The sequence below is a fragment of the Artemia franciscana genome, chromosome 12, assembly GCF_032884065.1.
Source record: "Artemia franciscana chromosome 12, ASM3288406v1, whole genome shotgun sequence".
Classification (NCBI taxonomy): domain Eukaryota; kingdom Metazoa; phylum Arthropoda; class Branchiopoda; order Anostraca; family Artemiidae; genus Artemia; species Artemia franciscana.
The window spans coordinates 14212966-14232655 of NC_088874.1; the positions used below are offsets into that span (position 1 = coordinate 14212966).

Below are 19690 nucleotides of genomic sequence, written 5' to 3' on the forward strand. Positions count from 1 at the left end.
CTCTAATCCTTTGGAAATGCTTGACCAGTAGGCATTTTCGTCCCTCCTAGTCAGTTTGGGGCTTTTTTCTTATTCTCCAAAGCATTAAGTGTTTCTGTGGTGCATTATTTCTTGGTGGCTTGTATTCTCTTAATTGATTGGATTAGTTAGATTTTAATAAGAATTTATGTGACCAAAGAGGAATTTTTGTGTTAAAGTTTAAAAATTGGTCTTACTTTTATTGCAGGAAGCTTTAATTACACTCTAAATACATTACAATTGCTGATGATGATCAAGGAGCTATGGGTTAATCTGAACTAGTCTGCAGGTGGTATCCATCTTAAAATGACACTCACCAAATATTTTCTTCTCAACTGCTTAATTTACATGGCAATGCTGCTAAACTAAAACTTTTATGATATTTTGTAAAGACGCAATTGTTTCTTGCCAACGATATCTATCGTTGGCAGCTTTAGTTTATAAACTATAGATAAACTCCGGTTTATATGTAAGTGAATTAATACAGGAGAATTAAGTTTTGTACAGTATATATATATATATATATATATATATATATATATATATATATATATATATATATATATATATATATATATATATATATATATATAGTGTGTAATAATAAGCGTAAAATATACAATAATAAGTACTAGGAGGATTTAATTTCTTTGAGTTATGTTGGCTACTCTGCTGCAATTAGTATTTCTTACAATAAGCCTAAAAAAGAAGGGAAATAGAATAAAAATAAAATAGAATAAAATAAAAAAGAAGGGAAATAAGGGAATAATAGTCACGCAAATTTAATAATAGAAAACTGAAAAGAAAATTAATTTCTACCTTTAATGATGCTACAGAAAACATATACTTGAATGAGGGTGTTCTCTGGCATTTTCGCCCGTCATCAAAAAGAAATTAGTACAACATTCCTACAAAAGCCGAGGGCAGTTCTGGTCTTGATAAGTATGTGGAAATATAGATTAAACTGAATAATATAAGACCCCATACAAAAACATATTCCATTTAATGGTAATATAAGTAAACGTATACTGATTTTTGGGTTTATGCTTTTGAGTAATAAATAGTTGCTGTTAGACCAAAAAGTCGTATCTGATATTTACATACTTCTGAGATAATTGTCGAAACTGTCTGCTGTGCTGCTCTCAAATGGAGGATCAGCGGAGAAATGTATGTTCAATCGCACTTCGTTCCTCCTGATCTGGTCAAACTAAAGTCGTTTCTTTGGTACCTTGGTCAGACCTCTATGGATATGAAGCGGGCATCAACTTGCTAATTTGGGCACCCAAGAAATTTAAAAGTATCTAAAATCGGGTATTTTGTCTGCTTATTGCGGGGCTAATGAATATCAGTAAAGTATGTAGATAACATGATAGTACATTCAATGGGCACCGACGTAATCATTACGTGCAAAAGTGTTTTATCTGGAAAACTTGAGTCAATAAGAAAATAGGGAACAAATATTCCTTTATATAATGCCACCAACCGCTCCCCGTAGAGCCAAAAATAATAAGCCGTTAAAATTGAATATTTGTGTGTGCTACAAAATATTCTTGTTTGCTGTAAAGTAGGTATAATTAGTAAAGTGCGCAGCCCCTGCTTTAGGACTCAAAGAGCATCGGTCTGGGTGCCGAAAATCCGATTTTAGTGAGATCCCTCCTAACTACATTACCCTGCTTATCCTCCTTCAAAGAACAGCTTAGTAAAAGTTTTTTACAGTTATCTGTAAGTGGCAGGTATAACCTTTCGTAGTTACAGTTACGATATGTTACGATATGTTGAATTTAAAATTATAGAGAAAAAAAGCCTTAACTGTAAACACTGTCGTTCCTAAATCGAAAGTGATTTTGGTAATTCTTTAGAAGCCTGTACCCGTTCAGCTAAGTACAGTTGGTATTATTTTCTTAATTTAGATTTTTTAATCACTTCATTCATTTAGGAAATCGTATACTTTTCTGCCATTACTTCGAGTACATGTCAACTCCACTATTTACTAACTTTAGAACAGTATCTGGAGTCTCCCTTCTGTGGCTCTCCTCTTTATTGGCTTTCCTTTTTCCTCAGCAAGTTATGTTGTGCTAAATTTCAAAAGCAGTCTGTTCATTTAAAAAAAAAAAAAAAATCAAACATTCCATTTCTCCTACGAAAATCCTCTAAGGCGCTATCAATTTCGAATTTGGTATTTGGATAGCTGGAGCTTTGGCGTAGGCGTGTTTCATGATAGTAATGACAGTTTAGTCCAAAAGCTCTATATTCACATTGGCATATGAAATTGCTGCTATATTTTTGGTGTCGGGTCGTCTTATGTGTACCCTATTTATGCGCGTCGTATTTCTATTGTGATTGTGATAAGGGTCTTTTCGATAATTTTGTAGTTATTTGATTATAGTCTGTGTTGTTTTCCTTACTATGTTCGTCTTATTTTGTAACCTTTTTTAATGATATTCTGTGTTCGAAATTTTTTAATATATATATTTAAAAAAGATATAAAAGATAACCTAGAGAAAACGTCAAGTTCTGCTTCTTTTTTTTTTATTGTCAGCGATGTTAAAAGAAGTCGTGTGGGTTTGGAAATGTTGAAGCCTTTCACCTTAAACAAAACCTTTTGGAAATATTAAGAGAAAGCTACTTTTCGACATGTTATGCTCTATTTCTCTTGTTCAATAGGATTTTTAGTGGTAGATCTATGAGCCAGTTTAGATTCAGGAAGGTAAGATAAGATTATATGTCAAAATTGATTTCAAAAAGGCCTTTGCAAACCAATATCGTCAATATTGTTCTACTCATCAAACAATCCAATGCGAAGCAAGACCGTAATGTACGTAAATTTTGAGAACCAATGAAGATCGATCAGAAAAAATTAAGTAAATACGAAAAGAGACCGTAGTTATGTAAAAGCAACGTAAATAATTACATAAAAAAAGATAGTTGGCAAATGACAAAAGCACGTAGGGAACGGATAAAGTTGGAAATAAACTCAACCCTTAAAAAAAAAAAAAACTAGAAAGAAGAAAACACATAATATTAAGTTGTGACAAGCAATTGAAAATTGAGTAAAACTAAAATAAAGATAATTGTCAGCATTGCAAACGATAGTTGCTATAAAATTCCTCATAGTTGTCCGTTCTGCAATAAATTTGAGTAAAACAAGGACATTTTTCGCGTTCTTTCCTCGGAAGACAGCTCTTTATTGGGTTGCTCAGAAGAGGTTTAGATTAGATAGTTTCTTAGTCTGGGGAACGATAAGAACTATTTGGCCAAAGCTGATGCACTGGGCGTCACGTCTGTTATTTAGGGTAAACCTTCCTTGTTGGACAGCCTAATACAGCAGTAAAAACGGTTTAAAAAATTTGAATTGAAAATTAAAGAACGATACTAAAATCTAAAGCAAAGATGGATACAACTGCTTATTCAAGTTAAACTTAATACGAACAAAAATTGCCATAAACAAATCAAGGAGACTTAAAAGAAATAGGAATTAAAATACTTAGATTCGAAATTTTCAGAACAAAATAACAGTTTCTCTTCTTTTACTATAGAATTAAACAGCTAAATAACGCTCAAGTTTTCTCAAAATTTTAGAAAGTTGCTCACAACATGATGTAAATTCTGATGGAATGTAGTTATATACAATAGCTTGAACAATCTTATTTAGGAAATCGGGGTGGTTGGAGAGGCGGAATTTCAATCAAGCGGATCAAAAATCTTCGCATGATGTTTTATCTTCTGTGGAGATACAGACATCCTCACCCCATCCAGTGGGCTTCCTTGAAGCCCACTGAATATGAAGACATATTCATTTAATCTTTCATTAACAAAACCTTTCATGTTCTGTTTTGTTATGCCTATTAATTTTTTTTTAACAATATTCACGCGTAGATATTTTTGTAAAATTATTTCCATTGTTATTTTAATGTTGAATTCCTTGTATACAAGCTCTAAGGTATCTAAGTTACGAATGTATTTTTTTCCGAAGAGATTATATATGATTATTTTATTGCAGCTATTTTCAGAGCTGCTAGTTCTTTGAAACCTGCTACCTTCTGAACTGTAAAGGTCATCAACCTAAAATTCATGGGAAAATTAGCTGTATCTACTTGCCTACCAAATTTTAAATGAATTTCAATAATTTCCCTTGTTTGGTCACTTTTTAAGCAAAATATCCTAAAAGATACAAATCTCTGGTGATCAGTCTCAGTCAACTGCATCAAGATATTTTCCAATTTCCAGCTTTTGTTAGTTTATAATATAGGCTCTGAAAACATATATACTGAAAGCCATTATACTGAATCTGAAAGCCATTATACTGAAAATATAATGGATCTTTTGTTACTGCTTTCTAATGACACCAAAATATTTTCGGATGGTTTCTCTAAATGTACTGTTTATTTTTCCCATTTCGTCGGCAATTTAATATTTTCCTTCGCTAGTGCTTTTCCTTAGGTTTCACGCTAGTCAAGTTTACCATGAATGTTTAAACGACACCTCAAACATAATTTAATATATAACCTAAGCACTATATTACTCCTTTTGTTTTTGCTGGCTTAAATATCCTGGCTAAAAATGCTGCAACCAGCTTATTTTCATTCATGGTAAATATGCAAATGTCAAGATTTGTGAAACCCCCATCCCCTATCTCTTTTTGTGACTTGGATCGTGAATGGAAATGTTTTGAACTAAATTTGGGTCCCAGCATAACAATGTATATGAAATTTTGGTCATTCAAAAATTTAATTGAAAAAAAAATAGGATTTTTACATAGACACATACTGAAATCCAGAAGAGATGCAGAATTTCTCCTATTGAGCTTTCAGTTCGAAAAAAATCATTTTATATTTTCCGTGAAATTAATTAAAAAAAAAAAATTCCGAAAGAAGAGTTCTTTAAAGAAAAGTACCTAAAACTCAAAACGATTAGATATTTCGTTCAAAGAATAAATGAAAACGCAAAATGAATAGAATAAATGATCATTTGAACCCTAAAGATAACAGATCCGGATATAGATGAATACGTAAATAGATCCCAAAACGAGTAAAATAAATTTAAACATTCCTGATAAACTTTAAAGAACAAAAATTACTACAAATAGGTGTATGGCTAATGCCCGCTTATCCTCTCCTGACCATAAAAGTTATAAAACCTATGGCGTCATTTGAGTTTTGTTAAAAACTACGTGCACTTAGAAGGTTGTGCTTTACTTTTTCAAAACATCGACGAATAATAAAAAAAAATCACTTTAATAATCAAGATGACTGGAAAGAACTGATGAAAATAGATTTAAACTTTAATTTATACTGATATTAATTCCTGAAAATGTGAGCAGTTCAAGTGCAAGCTGTTCAAAATGTAAGCATTTCATTTCACTGTAATTTTTTATTTTTCAATTTTATAAGTATAAAAACAAATGTTCATAGTATTTTCTTCTGTACAGTAAAGTGCAAACAGCGGAATAGAATTTAGAACTTTTGTGATTAGGGGTGGGGAAGGGGTTCAGTTGCCGTATTTCTGGTTATAGTTTTTTTGTTGGTTTTAAGTTTGACCTGGACATTCAGTTTATTTTTTACTCATTTTAAGATTTGTTTATCCATCTATATCTTTATATGTTATCGTTAGGATCATTCATTTAAGTTTTGATTCGTTTTAGGTTTCGTTTATTCTTTTGTAGAAATTTCTGGTCGCTCTGAGCTTGAATTTTTATAGGACTTTATTTCTTCTGGTCTTGAATTACTTTTCTTTAAAAAACTTCTTTTTTCTAAAGTTTGTTTTTTAAATTAATTTTATAAAAAACATTTAAACAATTTTGTCAAACCTGTTAAAAAATATTAACAAGAAACAAATGAAAATCTTTTAACCCTTTTAAATATCGGACTTGCTTAGAGCATATATAGTGTTTGCCTATTGTAAAGAGCATAATGCTTCAATGTATTCTTATTAATTTATCTTTTTTCTCAAAGCCACATGATGCAGATGGGGTGGTCATATAGGCACCAGAGGGTGTTCATTCTTTTGAAAAACTGCAAGTTCTTGTGGCCTCTTTAAGAGTCGAAGTAGTTGGAGGGCACCTAGCCAAAAGTTTGAGATTGCCAATCTGTTCAAAAAAGTTTGAAAGGGCAAATACCCCCCCCCCCCCTTCACAGCCTTCAGGGCAAGAGCTGTAAGTTAGGCAATTAATCCATTGTTTATATATAGCATATGTTATTGAGAAAGATCTGCTTGTTTGACCTTTACTTTCAAAAAGACGAAGAGTCTTCAGATGAGTCTTTCAGTGAATAATGAGGAGATTGTTGAACTAAATAAGTGTACGTCATGTGCATGTGGGTTGTCAAAAGAGCGTAACTCGGGAATGAGTAAGTATATTAATTCAGAACTTTGAGGATGTGATCAGTTGACAAAAAGCAATATTTGCGCGCTAATACTACTACAATTACTACTGCAACCACTACTACCACTAAAACTACTGCTTCTGTAGTGAGTACCACAATGCTGAGGATATTAAAATGGACATCTGAGGAAATGTTGAGGGGAAAGTTGAATTAAATTAAAACATACTATGTACATACAGACTGTTGATACAGGCGAGTCAGCAATATTTTGGAACAGGTTACGGTCTCAAGATGATACTTCTGGGGCATCATGAGAAAGATATTCAACTGACTGACAAATATCTGCTACTACTACTATTAATACTGCTGCTACTATTTATTTATTTAATTATTGAAAACCAGTATATGTACAAAAAGAAAATGACGGAGCACTACAAAGAAAAAATCGAGCAAAAGCAAATTATTACTATACAACTATGACAAGATAATTATAGTTGAAGAAGTTGGCTCCAAGCATCTCGTGGTTGTCTTGAAGAAGTTGTCTTGAAATCTTGTGGTTGTGTTTCTCCATGAGTTTAGCAACAGCTATAGTAAGATCTGCTGTATTAAGACTGTTGATGAGCTTTTAATTGCATGTCCAAGCTGGATATCTCAGTAGGTATTTTGTGAAACGGAAAAAACTGGAGCGGATTTTCAATTTATCAACATTTGTAAGAATCTTTTAGAAGGGTGCAATGTAGAGAATATAGAGGAGAGCAACAGTATTGTACAGCGTTGCGAGATAATGGCGATTGAAACGAAGCTTAGCAGAGACTGTGGAAGCATAGGAAGCTGCTATGCGGTGTTTGATGGCTTCTGTTAAGAGATGACGAGTGGAAGAAATGGTGTTTCCAATGGGAATACTGAGGTAAACGATTTAGTCAGACGGGCAGATATTTGAAATTTCAAGTGCAGTTTCATGAGGAAGTAGGCCTTTCCAGTTAAAAAGCACTACGTCGGATTTTTAGCATTAAATTTAAGACCAGATTTTAAGTATTCCTGTTGCAGTTTTTGGAAAGTATCAGAAATTTTGTCCGGCTGATGTCAAAAATGCCATCAGTATAAGTAACTAAGGAGATATTTAGGCCAGAGAGAACGCAAGATATCTCACCCTGGTCCTGAGCTTCAAGGACACAAATATTGAAATAGCAAGGTGAGGCAATTGCCCCTTGCCTGGCTCCTCTCTTAACTGGTACAGTTCTATCCAGTGTCCTTGCCATTTCATCTTGCTTAAGAGGGATTTTAAGACGGACTCGTAGCTCAGTATACATATCCCTTTGAGATCTAATGATAGGCGGATTTACTCTTCTTTTAAAAGCCCTTAAACGCATAAAGGGTTGCATCAGGGAGTCAAAGGCGTGGCGCACATCATGAATTGACAAGGCGAGTAAACTACCTGTACATAAAGCATCAAGCAGAGCATGAGCAACAACTGCAAGGGCGTCTGCACATCCAATGCCGTGTTGAAAGCTAAATTATTGTGTAGGCATGTAATGTTTTTCTTTAAGCTTTTTTTTTTAACGAAAGTGCATAAAGTTTGCATAAACTGGTTGAAACCGTTATGGGCCTGAAAGATGAGTGTTACTTGGAGGGTTTATACTTTTCGTCTTGTTTTACTGCTTTTACTACTATTAGTACTACTATGATACTAGTTGCCTACTATTACGGCTACGCATATGAAGGTGAAAATTGGACATAATTTTGAGGGGGGATTTGAAATACATCAAAATTCACTAAATGCATGCAAATTGTCAAAAGGGCGTATCTCAAGAATTAATGTGGGTATTAAGTTGTAAATTTCAGAGAATACTTGAAGGGGAAGATCAACTGACCATAAGGTAATATTTCCATGCTACTACTAACACTACTCCCACTTCTACTTTTATTGCTACTACTAATACTGCTACTACTGCTAAACTATTCCTAACTAATACTTAAATTGCAACTATTTGTGCGACTAAGAGTATTAGTATCTTGATACTCTTGATTTTATTGGACCACCTCCATTGCCACCTCCAACATTTTCAGATGAATTGAATTAGCTTGTTATCGGACGTCACTTGCTTTCTAAATAGCTCCAAAAAAAAATACAAACTTGAACTCGTGTTTTGCTATAGCTTCATTCAATGTAAACGATGATCAAACCAGTAACAGTCGTTATGTTTTCAGCTTCAACGTAGCTAATCATAAAATTGTCTAGCGCATCATCCATTACATACCTCTGAATGTGATTTTGAACCACCCTCATAAGACCAAAGGTACTTTTTAGACCCCGATAAAGCTCCTAGACCCCGAGAACGGCTTGTACACCCTTTAAACTACGAGAACTTTCGTAACCTAATGGATCTTTTGGACGAAATATTACGAGGTACAAACAACTATGCCAAAAGTTACATGAAAATGCAGGAATTTGTGGATGATGCAAATCTGTGGTTTCTGAACTGAATCCCTACTAGGGTTCCCTTAAAAATGTTTGGTCATGTGATGCCTCTATTCCATTTTGTAAAATAATATTAAGACGAACTAAAACAAACATAGAAAACAAATAATAATTTTATATAGTTGTTTCAATGAGATGGGTGTGCTTGCCTATAATTAGCACCAACTTTGTCAAATCTGGGGGTCAATTATGAGATGACTGCGTGAAGCTTCTTTTCTACAATCAAACGAATACGATATTTTGGTTTCATTTCACTTCATACTTAAAAATCCTGTTTCACATAAAATAAGATTTTGCCAATGGCATCAATGTTTATTAAGCCTTATTTGACTAAATATTATATTCACTCTTAATATCTAGCTAAAACTGAATTATAAATATATTCTGAAAATTCTGTTTTAAAGAATTATCACAAGCTAATGTTCTTAAAAGTTTTGAATGCTTCTATGTTATCTGGGATGCACAGATTTAAAGGTAGAGGTCAAACTTTTTTTTTTGAATTTGCCTACCATAGCTCCTTTTTTTTGCAAGAATGCTTTCTGATTATTTTTTTCAATAGATGTATTTTGGATCTTGCATCAATTTATTCAAAAGTTTCATTTTCCTAAGATATCTTCAAAACAAGTGAGTTTAATAATTAAATTACCATCTCCAAGTTTATTTGCGTCCTCAATTTGATTTTCTTCGGTAAAACTTGAAATTTCCACTTTGAGTTCATGCATCCTCTGAATCACTTGGCCACAAAATAGTTGGACGAAAAAAGTGTAAGTAGGTCCATCATCGTCACAAAACTTTGTAAATTATTTGACTTTTCCAACTTTTCTTTGAGCCAATACTATGCATATTTCACGCCACCGTAGCAATATATGGCTGGCCCACCCTAGCAAGCAATTCCAGAGGAGGGAGAGTTGTTATTAGAAGTAAATTTCAGCCAATGTTAAGAGATGATTCAGGGAGGTCAATAATGAAAATGCATCGTTTCTATGGTCTATTGGACGCACCTGCAAGACAATTAGACACATTTTGGTATTCGATTATTTTTGAGAGGTTTTAATGAAAATTCCAAGTTTATTTCGTGCCAAGACTATGCATATTTACACCACCGTGACAATACGTGGCTGGCCTACCCCCTAGCAAACAATTCCAGTAGGGGAGTGGGGCTTGTTACATGAGATAAATTTAAACCTTATTAAGAGCTATTTCTGAGAGGTCTTTACGAAAATGCCTCATTTCTTTGATCTGGAGTTAGATTTCAGTCCCCCTCCACTGAAAAATGCTTTTAACACCTCCCACCTTAACTTTAATTTGCAGAACATGTTTGTCAAAGCAATCCAGGGCACCATGGCAATATGTGGCTTGTATGTGACATTCCCATGAAACATATCATTATTTCTAAGATATTTTCCGAAGATTTCTTGTATGCTTTCAGTCCATTGGTTTTTGTCTTTGCAAGCCAACCCTCCATGATAGACCATGTGAATTTACGCCACCGTGCGACACTATTACTAACTCTCTGGCACCTCCTAGCACCCCTTCATCATTTCTAGGAAATTTTCAAGATATATTCTTGTGAAAAATCATGTATTAAATGCATTGGCTCATGTTTTAGCAAGTCAACTCGCCGTGATACACCATGCCGATTCACACCACCCCGCCACACTATGACAGGCCCTCTGACATCCTATAGCACCCCTTCATCATTCTTAAGACATTTTCCAGATATTTGGTGAAATGGTAGCACTATATTTTACTTCTTTTTTTTTGCTTCAGTTTCTCACCGTGTCTCTTTTTGTACCGAAAATTTTGATTGCTACACTAGCTTTAATAGATTCATTCATTTTTTGCCTTAACTAAAATATTTGGTAGGTTCATCAGCTGCAAAACCTTTGAATTTGAGCCTTGCTACTGAGTTGGAAATGCTTAGTCGCGAAGTTATTGATCTGTTGAGAAGCAACCCCAATTGTCGAATTCCTTTCTCTAAGTTTGTGCCGAGTTATCATCGACATTACGGAAAGCAGTGCAGAGTTGCAACATATGGTTTTACTCGACTCATTGATTTACTAGAAGCTATTGGACATACGGTTCAGGTATATTTTTTCTTTTTATTTTCTCTTGCAAATACATACTATGTGTAGTGTACGGGTCCTTTTTTAGTAAGAGACGCTTCAAGGCTAAATCAGGTAGCTTCATAAAAAAAACGGATAAAACAAAGTCGGCATACAGGTCGATTTTGTCGACACATTCCTTAACTACCACCTCCAAACTTAAAAATCTAGCTGCACCCCTATATCCAGTGTGCCTAGCATGGATTCTTTAGTAAACGAGCTTGATTCTTTAGTAAACATTCTTTTAGTAATTCATATTATATTAATGAAAAGGAAAGCTTTCACATTAATATGTGAATGACTCAAAGTCATTTTGAGTTTTGAATAATCAATTTCAACAAATATCTAACACTTCTTTTAATTAGATTTTCATGAATTTTTGTTTATGTAGCTAAACCGGCTTCTTCGATTTTTTTTTCTGAAATTGTTTTCAGTCTACCTGAGACTCTAAGTGGGCAAGTCTGTTATGCTTAGGTCACTTTTTCACCACCAAACAAATCTTTATTCCACCACATTCTTCATTCTACTTCGTTCCAGCGCAAATCTTCATTCAAACACATTCCAAACAAATCTTCAGTCCCCTGTTTTGCATACAAGTCCAGTGGACATAGTCTGTCATGATTCAAACCAAAAATCTCGATCATCCCTTTGTTCTACGACTATATACCTTTAGTTCTGCCCTAGGATGGATAGATGATAGACTATCTATCAGCAAGTGAAAATGACTTCATTTGCATACAATTTTCAAAAAGGCTTACGCCAGCTTTGGCTCTCACTCAGACTATCTGTATTGGTGTTTTTTCTACAATTCGCCATAGCTTGATGGCAACATCATTTTAATTCAAAAGGTAATTGAAATGAATTTTCAATTAAAATCAAGTTGCACTGGTAAATTGTAGAAAAATGGCCAATACAGACAGTCTGAGCGAGAGGCTAAGCTCAAATATCCACCATTTTTTTTGTGTGTTCAGAAGCTGCTGATCAGAAAAGGTAAAGAAAATGAAACAATTCTTGTGAATGGCTTAGTTTTTGGAATTCACAGTGAATCATTGAGGCTTTTTTTTTGGTGTGTAATAGACCAAGGAGAAACATGTGAGCACGAGTATGGGTAGAGAATGGGAAGTTTAAACTCTAGGTAAGTTTTTTTTTCCCGAGGAGAATTTATCAGCAAATTACACCGGTACCGTATTGGTACGCTACCGATATATCGGTATCGGTATCTGATCCCAAAAATCTATATCGGACCCTATATCAAACAGATAAAAATATTGACGAGACTGAAGTAACCACTTTTCAGAAGACTCCAAAGGTGATTGTAGAAAAGGAATCTGAGGAAGTTGGATGCATTACTTCGGCTGCGCGAGGGACACTAATAACAGTCATGGGGTGTATCGATGCAGCTGACAGTTTATAGCCCCCTTCTTTGTCTTTCCACGAATGAACTGGCTTCAAAGTTTCTCAATAATATGCTATTGAGCTTCAGTATTTTTACCTGGCCCCGGAAATACGTCTGATTTATGTGTGAAGAAGGTTGCTTCACTTAACTCTAGCTTCTGGGGGAGGAGTTAGACACCTTATGTCAATCATTGCTTGTTTCCAAACTCTTCCACAGGTGAGAAACCGAAATGGGGTCCGTCTTACCCGACTCTCCTCTAAGAATTTAATGTAAAGAGCAAGGTTCAAGAAGGGGTTGTTTCCCCTCATATACCGAATAATTTCTGTTCGATTTAAGTTTTAACGCTGCTCCTTACTTTCAATTGAAACAAAACTACTTCTTTTATTTAATTTATAGATAACGGCTTGGAAGATCTGCTTGGTGTTTTCCGATGCTCTGAATTTCATTGCATAATTTTCATAAATATTGTTCCCCCTTTTCAGGATGTTTTCAACCTTTTCAAAACCAGGTACATTTTCTCAGGCTTGCAATTTATGGTAGATACTTCAAACTTACGGAATCTTGCATACTTAGAATGCTCATAGTAATTCGAAGCTTTGGATATGTATTGCATTTTAGTCACCGAATGTTCACCAGCCACCCATTTAATTCAGCGTGTTTTTTCAGAGTCGAATATATACAAATGTACATCTACATTTTTTCTTCATTGGCTTTATTGTCCCGTAAGAATTTAATCTATTGCCGACGGTTGCTCTGGTGCATGGGGGATGCTTTCTATGAGTTTTTAATAATTAAAATAAGGAATTTGCCAAGACCATCTTAGACAGAAATATCCTATATTAATTTAAATTTAGTTTAACATTGTCCTCTCATAGTCCCTGAAGTTAACGAGCTATTTCAAGTTTACAGTCTTCTGATTGTATTGCAAAGGTAGCAGTAGGGCGTCAATGGTTCCGGAGTAAAACTACCTCACGTTAATAGTAACTAACGAGCTACCATGGTTTGCAGTTGTTGGTGCAAACACTCAAGTATAATCATCTTGCATATGAAGATACAATATTTATTTATAATGGTATCATAAATTTTGAATTATGTTTTAGTTCTTACAAAAGCACGTAGATAAAGCGATTTCCTAATGTGAAAAGTACTTTTCCTTGTTGCTCAGGACAAGGCTTTTTTAAGGCTTTTTTTTAAATCCCTATAAATTTGTACAAATACAGAAGAGAGAACAATGAGGACTTTTTTTTCCCAAAGACGGTAAATGAACAAAACCTATTTGAATTTTTCGACCCTTTATCTAAGAGCCGTCTTCAACAAAGAAAATAATAAACAATAACACGTTGTTATTGCGATGTAATAATTTCTTATTGCGACATAAAAATTATTCAAATTTTGAATAAATACAGTTAGTTCAATGAATGAACCTTTTTAGCTTGTAAAATGTTAGCTTTTATCACACAGTCTCGGCTGAACTTTTCGTTAAGAAGTAATGATGCCTAGGCTATTTTAAAAAATGGATTTTTAACCAAGAACTTTTATTGTAAGTGTGTTACTGTTTATTATTTTCTGTGCTGAAGACGGCCCTTAAATATAGGGCCAAAATATTCAAATAGGTTTTGTTCATTCACTGTCTTGGGAAGAAAAGTCCTCATTATTCTCTCTTCTGTATTTGTATTATGGAAAGGCAGTGTGGTCTTCGTCATTAGTTTCATAAATTTGTTTTCGCAACGAAATTTTATTATTGAGACTGATCAAAATAATAGTTACCATTACAAAATTCATTATAAATTGCCATTTTTTTTTATCACAAGACATTTTTGTAAACATGTTTTGAAATTTGTGGTTACTATTGGCAAGGGATCTCTCTTTACTAGATTGTAGCTGTTACTGCAACCATGATATACATCTATCAAAACTCCTTTTTATAGAATTTGGCTTACTAATAGCAAGGATATTTCCTTGCTTACAGGTTATTGTCATTAAATATTAAACACTCGAAAAATCATGTCGCGGAAATTCTTGAAAGTCTACAAGAGACCAAAAATAAGTAAATGAACGAAACAAATTAAGATGTTTCAGAAAAGCTGCCATGGCTTGATACTTTAAGGTTCTTGGTCAGCTGTTTCAGACATATTTGTAAAAAGAAAATGGTTTTGTTTTTAAAGACAGAATATGATGGTTTGTTTGACGAGGTTTGATCAGTATTTTTGTAAAAAATAGGAATATTCTTTGGAACTTGATTTTAATTGAACTTGAACGGGTCTAATGCATGAATCAATCATCCAAGTCAGGCATGTAGAATTTATAATAAGGCGAAAGTAAATTATACCAAGGAATGCATCCGTGGGGCACAGTACAGAGAGTAAAACAATATCCCTGCAATATCCTTGTTCGATTGTAGAAAATGGGAAGGATGTCTAAAAAAGCTGTAAAACTAAATATTTAGTTTATGATTTTACTAATATCAAATTTATTACTAAAACAGACAAATTCTCTTTTTCATTTCTTCCAAAATTTTGTCTCTATGCCAAATAACTCATGGGCTCCAATGTAGAATACTATCACTTCATCTCCTGTCGTAAGGTTCAAAGGCTTGGTCGTACAAAAAAAAATACAAAGAAAAAAAAACGAATAATCTTGCTTTAATAGGTTTATCCTTTTTGTAAAGGACATTTTTCAGGTTCTTGATGAAGGAGCAAAGCAACAACTAACACTAACAGCTGGAGCTCAAGTGAAACGATTTACTACAGATCTTCAGCGCCTTTTAAAAAGTCAACCAGGAAAGCAGGTTAGATGCCCTTCTTCAGTCAAGATACTATAGACTATTGTAAAAAATTAGGAACAGTTTTATTTGAAACAACTCAAAGATCACTGCCAATGTCTTAGATTCCTAATTTTATTAGAAGACAAACGGTCATAGGATGCACTAACTCTCAACTAGACCTTCTGAGGTCAAATAATCTAATTATTACAACAGGTAATACAATATTACAATATTGTAATATCATACAATATTGTAAAATACATGATTGTAATATTGTACAATATTATACGGTATACAATATTGTAATAAGTAAAATATTATATAATTAATATTACAACAAGTAATATTTCCCTATATTTGCAAAATTCAAAGCTTAAAAAAAAAATTGATGCTGTACTGAAACCACAATACCAACGCAAAAAAGGATGATCCCAATAAGAGCATAAAAGTCGGTACTTGATTACTGACAATGACAAACAAATCATAAGGCTCTCAACAGTCCTTCACCGGTAATGACCGGAAAGTCAACTTCACATTCTTTGCTAAAGAAAGAAAATGTATTTTTAAAGTCTATTTTTGTTCTTTGTGTGTTTTTCTTCAATTAATATCAATAAACTTTACAAATTTTCTTTAGACGATTAAACTGAAGAGCTCTGCGTGAGTTCTTGTTAAAATTAGGGATTAAATACAAGGAAAGGCTTAAGAGCAATGACAACTTCTTGGGAAGGTGTTAAGAGGAAGGCTTTAAAAAGATTAGGCTTGAGGAGGAGTGTGCGCAGCTGTATTAGAAAATCCCCCAAAAATGTGGGATAGTAGAAGCCCTGAACAGAAGGCAACTGATGAGTGATGAGCCAAAAGTAACATGAGAGAGAGGTGATACCGAGCTCCCAACTGCCATTCTTGGGAGACATCTGACAGTTTATAAGACATCTACGGAATTACTGTGCTGTTTTAAAATCACTCTTCTGTGAATCGGCGGCGCAGCAGCAAAGAGCACCTGGAACTTTGACGGTAAATCAGAGCAGTCCAGTTTTATTAAGAGAAAAAATCGCTGTGTGTCTTTCCTGCCCCTTGGCAGGAAAAACAGTCAACTCTCTAGTTGAGAGTTTGTGTGCCTGTAGGCCCGGACCTACTGAGCCTATGCGTAAATCCTGGCCTGAATAGTAGTAGCGGTATTAGGGGATTTAGTGCTAGCCGTAGTTTGCACAGGAATAGTCGTATCGAAACAATATAAAGCACACTTGATTTCAGATTTTCCTGTTGAACAAGGCCTTCATTGACTTTTTGTGATCTTCAGTCCTATATGATGAGCTCAGAAAAAAAATAAGATTTTTTTTCCAAAATCTCAGTAATTTTTTTGTTATATCCGGCTCCGAATTCTCTGCACTGTTGTAAGAGCATTTTTTTGTCAAGTCATTCTGTTTTCCATTTCTACTTAAATCTCAACAAATGTTTTTTTTGTGCGTACTAATTAGGAAAAAAAGAATAAGAATTAAATTAATAAATGGCAACATCAACATGAAAGCAAAAAATTTTTCCCCTTTAAATTGATACATAATTGTTAGCTATAGCTTACTTGGATTCCTCGCCTGAGCCCAGCCATGCAGGGATGCACATGGGAGGAAGTATGCTCTGGGCTTGGGCCCCCTGAAACCATAAACTTTTCCGAGTTTATTGGTATTTCTTATCCAATCTATTTGTATTTTTAACCCCCCTTCCTCCCGAAAAAGTTCATAGGAACTTGTTAGCAACCATATTAATTCTGTTTAATTTTACAGGTTCTTCTTTCACAGTTTTCACCTGTCTATGAAAAAGCTTACGGAAAGAGTTTTAGTCCAATTAACTATGGAGTTTGTTTTTTCGATGATCTTTTGGCAGATTTGTCTGATATTGTTGTAATTACGTCAATTGAAGGAGACAAAATAATCTCTCTTCCTAAACGGGAACAAACACCTGATGAAATTGAACGCACTAAACAATTTGCAGCGGAGGTAAATTACTTTTTCTTATGTAAGATTAAATACAGAAAAACAGAGGGGCTTTTGAAAATTCTTGTAAATCCTGGCTTTTCATTCTTTTTACTAGTAATAACACAGACGAACAAATAAAAATATGGCTTTAAAAATATGGTGTTGTTTGGCCTCCCTTAGGACATAGACATAAGGAGAAGCATGAATGACAAGAAAACACGTCACAGATGTAAACCAATGAAATTAATGCGCATTTTTGATCAAAAGACTATTTAAAAGCTTCATCTTATTTTTTTATGGCTTTAGCAAGTAAACAAAAAGTTTCAGATGTGAAATAAACAAACTCTGTTAAACTGAAATGAAAAGTCTGTCTATACACAACTTTTATTTAAGCACCAAAATAGTTTGTGCTCTAACCGTTGATGTTGTTTAAAGTTGTTCGTTCACAAAGAATATTCCCTATAGACAAAGATTGACACAAGAAAGAAACATAGGCTATCAAATCGAGGCAGCTTGAAGAGCTTTCATTTGTAAGTAAGGCTTTTTCATCTATATGGAATTCAAGCTATATTAGACAACACAGTAAAAAAATATAAATAAAAAGATCAGTCAGGAAACAAAATCAACATGTGAAAAACGTTAGAATTATAATGTGCAGAGTTTATAAAGGGAACAATCTAACTTTATGACTAAATACACAAAAGGGAATTAACAAAAAAAGGACGATAAAAAAATTTAGATTTTTTTAAACGCAATTAACACTAAACAATTTGAAGACAGAAGAGAGTAGGGAGGGGGTGAGGATATTCACTTACTTAACATATGATAGGAAGAAAGTTCTTCTACATCTGTCTCTGAAAAACTTACCTGGATTAAAAATGAGGATTTTTGTTGATGCAGAACGAGGGAGACAAGGCCAAACTAGGGAAACGTGAATTTTCCCTGGGGGTATCGAGATTTTTTAAGCCAAATCCAAGAAAGTTTTCTTTCTCTCTCCTCGAATGTGACTAGATCGGCAATTTGAATAAAGCAGATGCAAGGGGCTCAGATCTAACTGAAGATAATCTTTGTGGACTGCCCTTATTCTATCAGACAGTTCATAGGAGATAGTAGGACACCAAATTTGATAGGCGTACTCTAGAATTATCCATACAAATGAGTGGAATATTCTCACAGAACATGATTTAGGACACTAATTTTTTTAAATGAGTTATAAGGATGGATAGCTGGATATTGACGCTAATTAAAATATCATTGTTGTATGGATGTATGAATATATTTATTTATAACCCGTCGTATTAAAAGAAAATGATGGAGCGTAATTAGAACAAAAAAAGAGAATCAAGACTAGAAAACAACAATAAACATTCGTCCTAGACATTAAAAATGACGTTTGGCCACTCAAGACTATTAATTATAAGCAATCCAAAACATTAGCAAATACACATGAAGAGCAATAGGTCTCTACGACGAACATTCATGCAGATCTTTGCCTTTTCTTAAGGATCGGGGAAACAAGACCTAAAAAAAGGAATCTGGAACTACCCTACAAAAAACTATTCGGAAAAGTAATGAAAGATGACATATTAGGTAATAAGAAACATTGTGCAAATGAAGGGCACATACACCATCACAACCCATTATTTTTTTCTTTCTAAGTTTTCGTATTACGTCACTTATATCTTTAATATTCATTACAAAAGCAATTTGCCCAGGAGTGAGCAGTCGATTAATTAATTTGCTTTCAAATTTCCCATATCCTCTAGGAATAAGTTGAGAAAACTACCTCCTAAAGTATGAATACCATTGTAACTCATTGATATTAGCTTTATTTTCATGGGTTTTATTATTTGCCGAATGAGTCTTCCATAAATTATGGGGATCGTTAGATATCATTTCAGCCACTACATCACTTTGAGTAGATCGGTGATATTTGAGCTTCTTCTGAAAATGCCTCTTTGTAAGTAACCGCAAAGTATTAACAATTCCTTTTTTATCGGTTTTTTACACTCATTTGACAAATAAATCCAGAATTTTGATGATTGACATGCGGCTTTAAGGCTTTCATTTCTAGACAAGCCAAATTTCTCGGTACCCAATGATGCCATCTACATAATCAATATCTTAGATGGGGTTATTGTCAATTACAGTTATAGATGTTGACATGTTTTCTTTTCTAACGATACATTTCTTAGCTTCTAAGCAGTTTTCCATTGATTTTATGAACATTTCTTAGCTTCTAAGCAGTTTTCCATTGATTTTATGAATGTAGATGTAGATGTAGAAATCAAACTTGATATTCAGGATTTCCTATTGTAAAAGAACGACACGTTACTTGACTGATAATATTGATGATATTATGTTCTTAGAAATACATTCCAGGAAATAAATGTATTGTTTGTGGGACACTAGCCAACTAGTTTGAAGCGTCACAATATTGTAACATGTTATTTGCGCTATCGATTCTGAATTGCAGTTGGTGCTTCATTCTAAGAATATGCATACCACAGTGATTTGAGATAATTGCCGGACAGACATATTCCTTTGATGATCCATGACACCTGTTGCATGACCCCCTCCAAGACCATAATCCCCCCATTTGTTTTTGAACTTCAATTTTTCTATTTTTTTCGACTTA

The 19690-nt window shown here is 33.9% G+C and overlaps 1 protein-coding gene across 3 annotated transcripts in view; it reads left to right on the top strand.

Annotated features, from left to right (window-relative positions):
* The window catches only part of LOC136033725 (meiosis regulator and mRNA stability factor 1-like), a 169892-nt gene that overhangs the window by 114653 nt on the left and 35549 nt on the right, over positions 1–19690 (top strand). For all 3 annotated transcript variants that reach the window (XM_065714616.1, XM_065714617.1, XM_065714618.1), the window contains 3 exons: positions 10684–10904; positions 14999–15106; positions 16861–17073. In XM_065714616.1, the coding sequence (XP_065570688.1) occupies positions 10684–10904; positions 14999–15106; positions 16861–17073 (542 nt within the window). The remainder of the gene's footprint in view (positions 1–10683; positions 10905–14998; positions 15107–16860; positions 17074–19690) is intronic.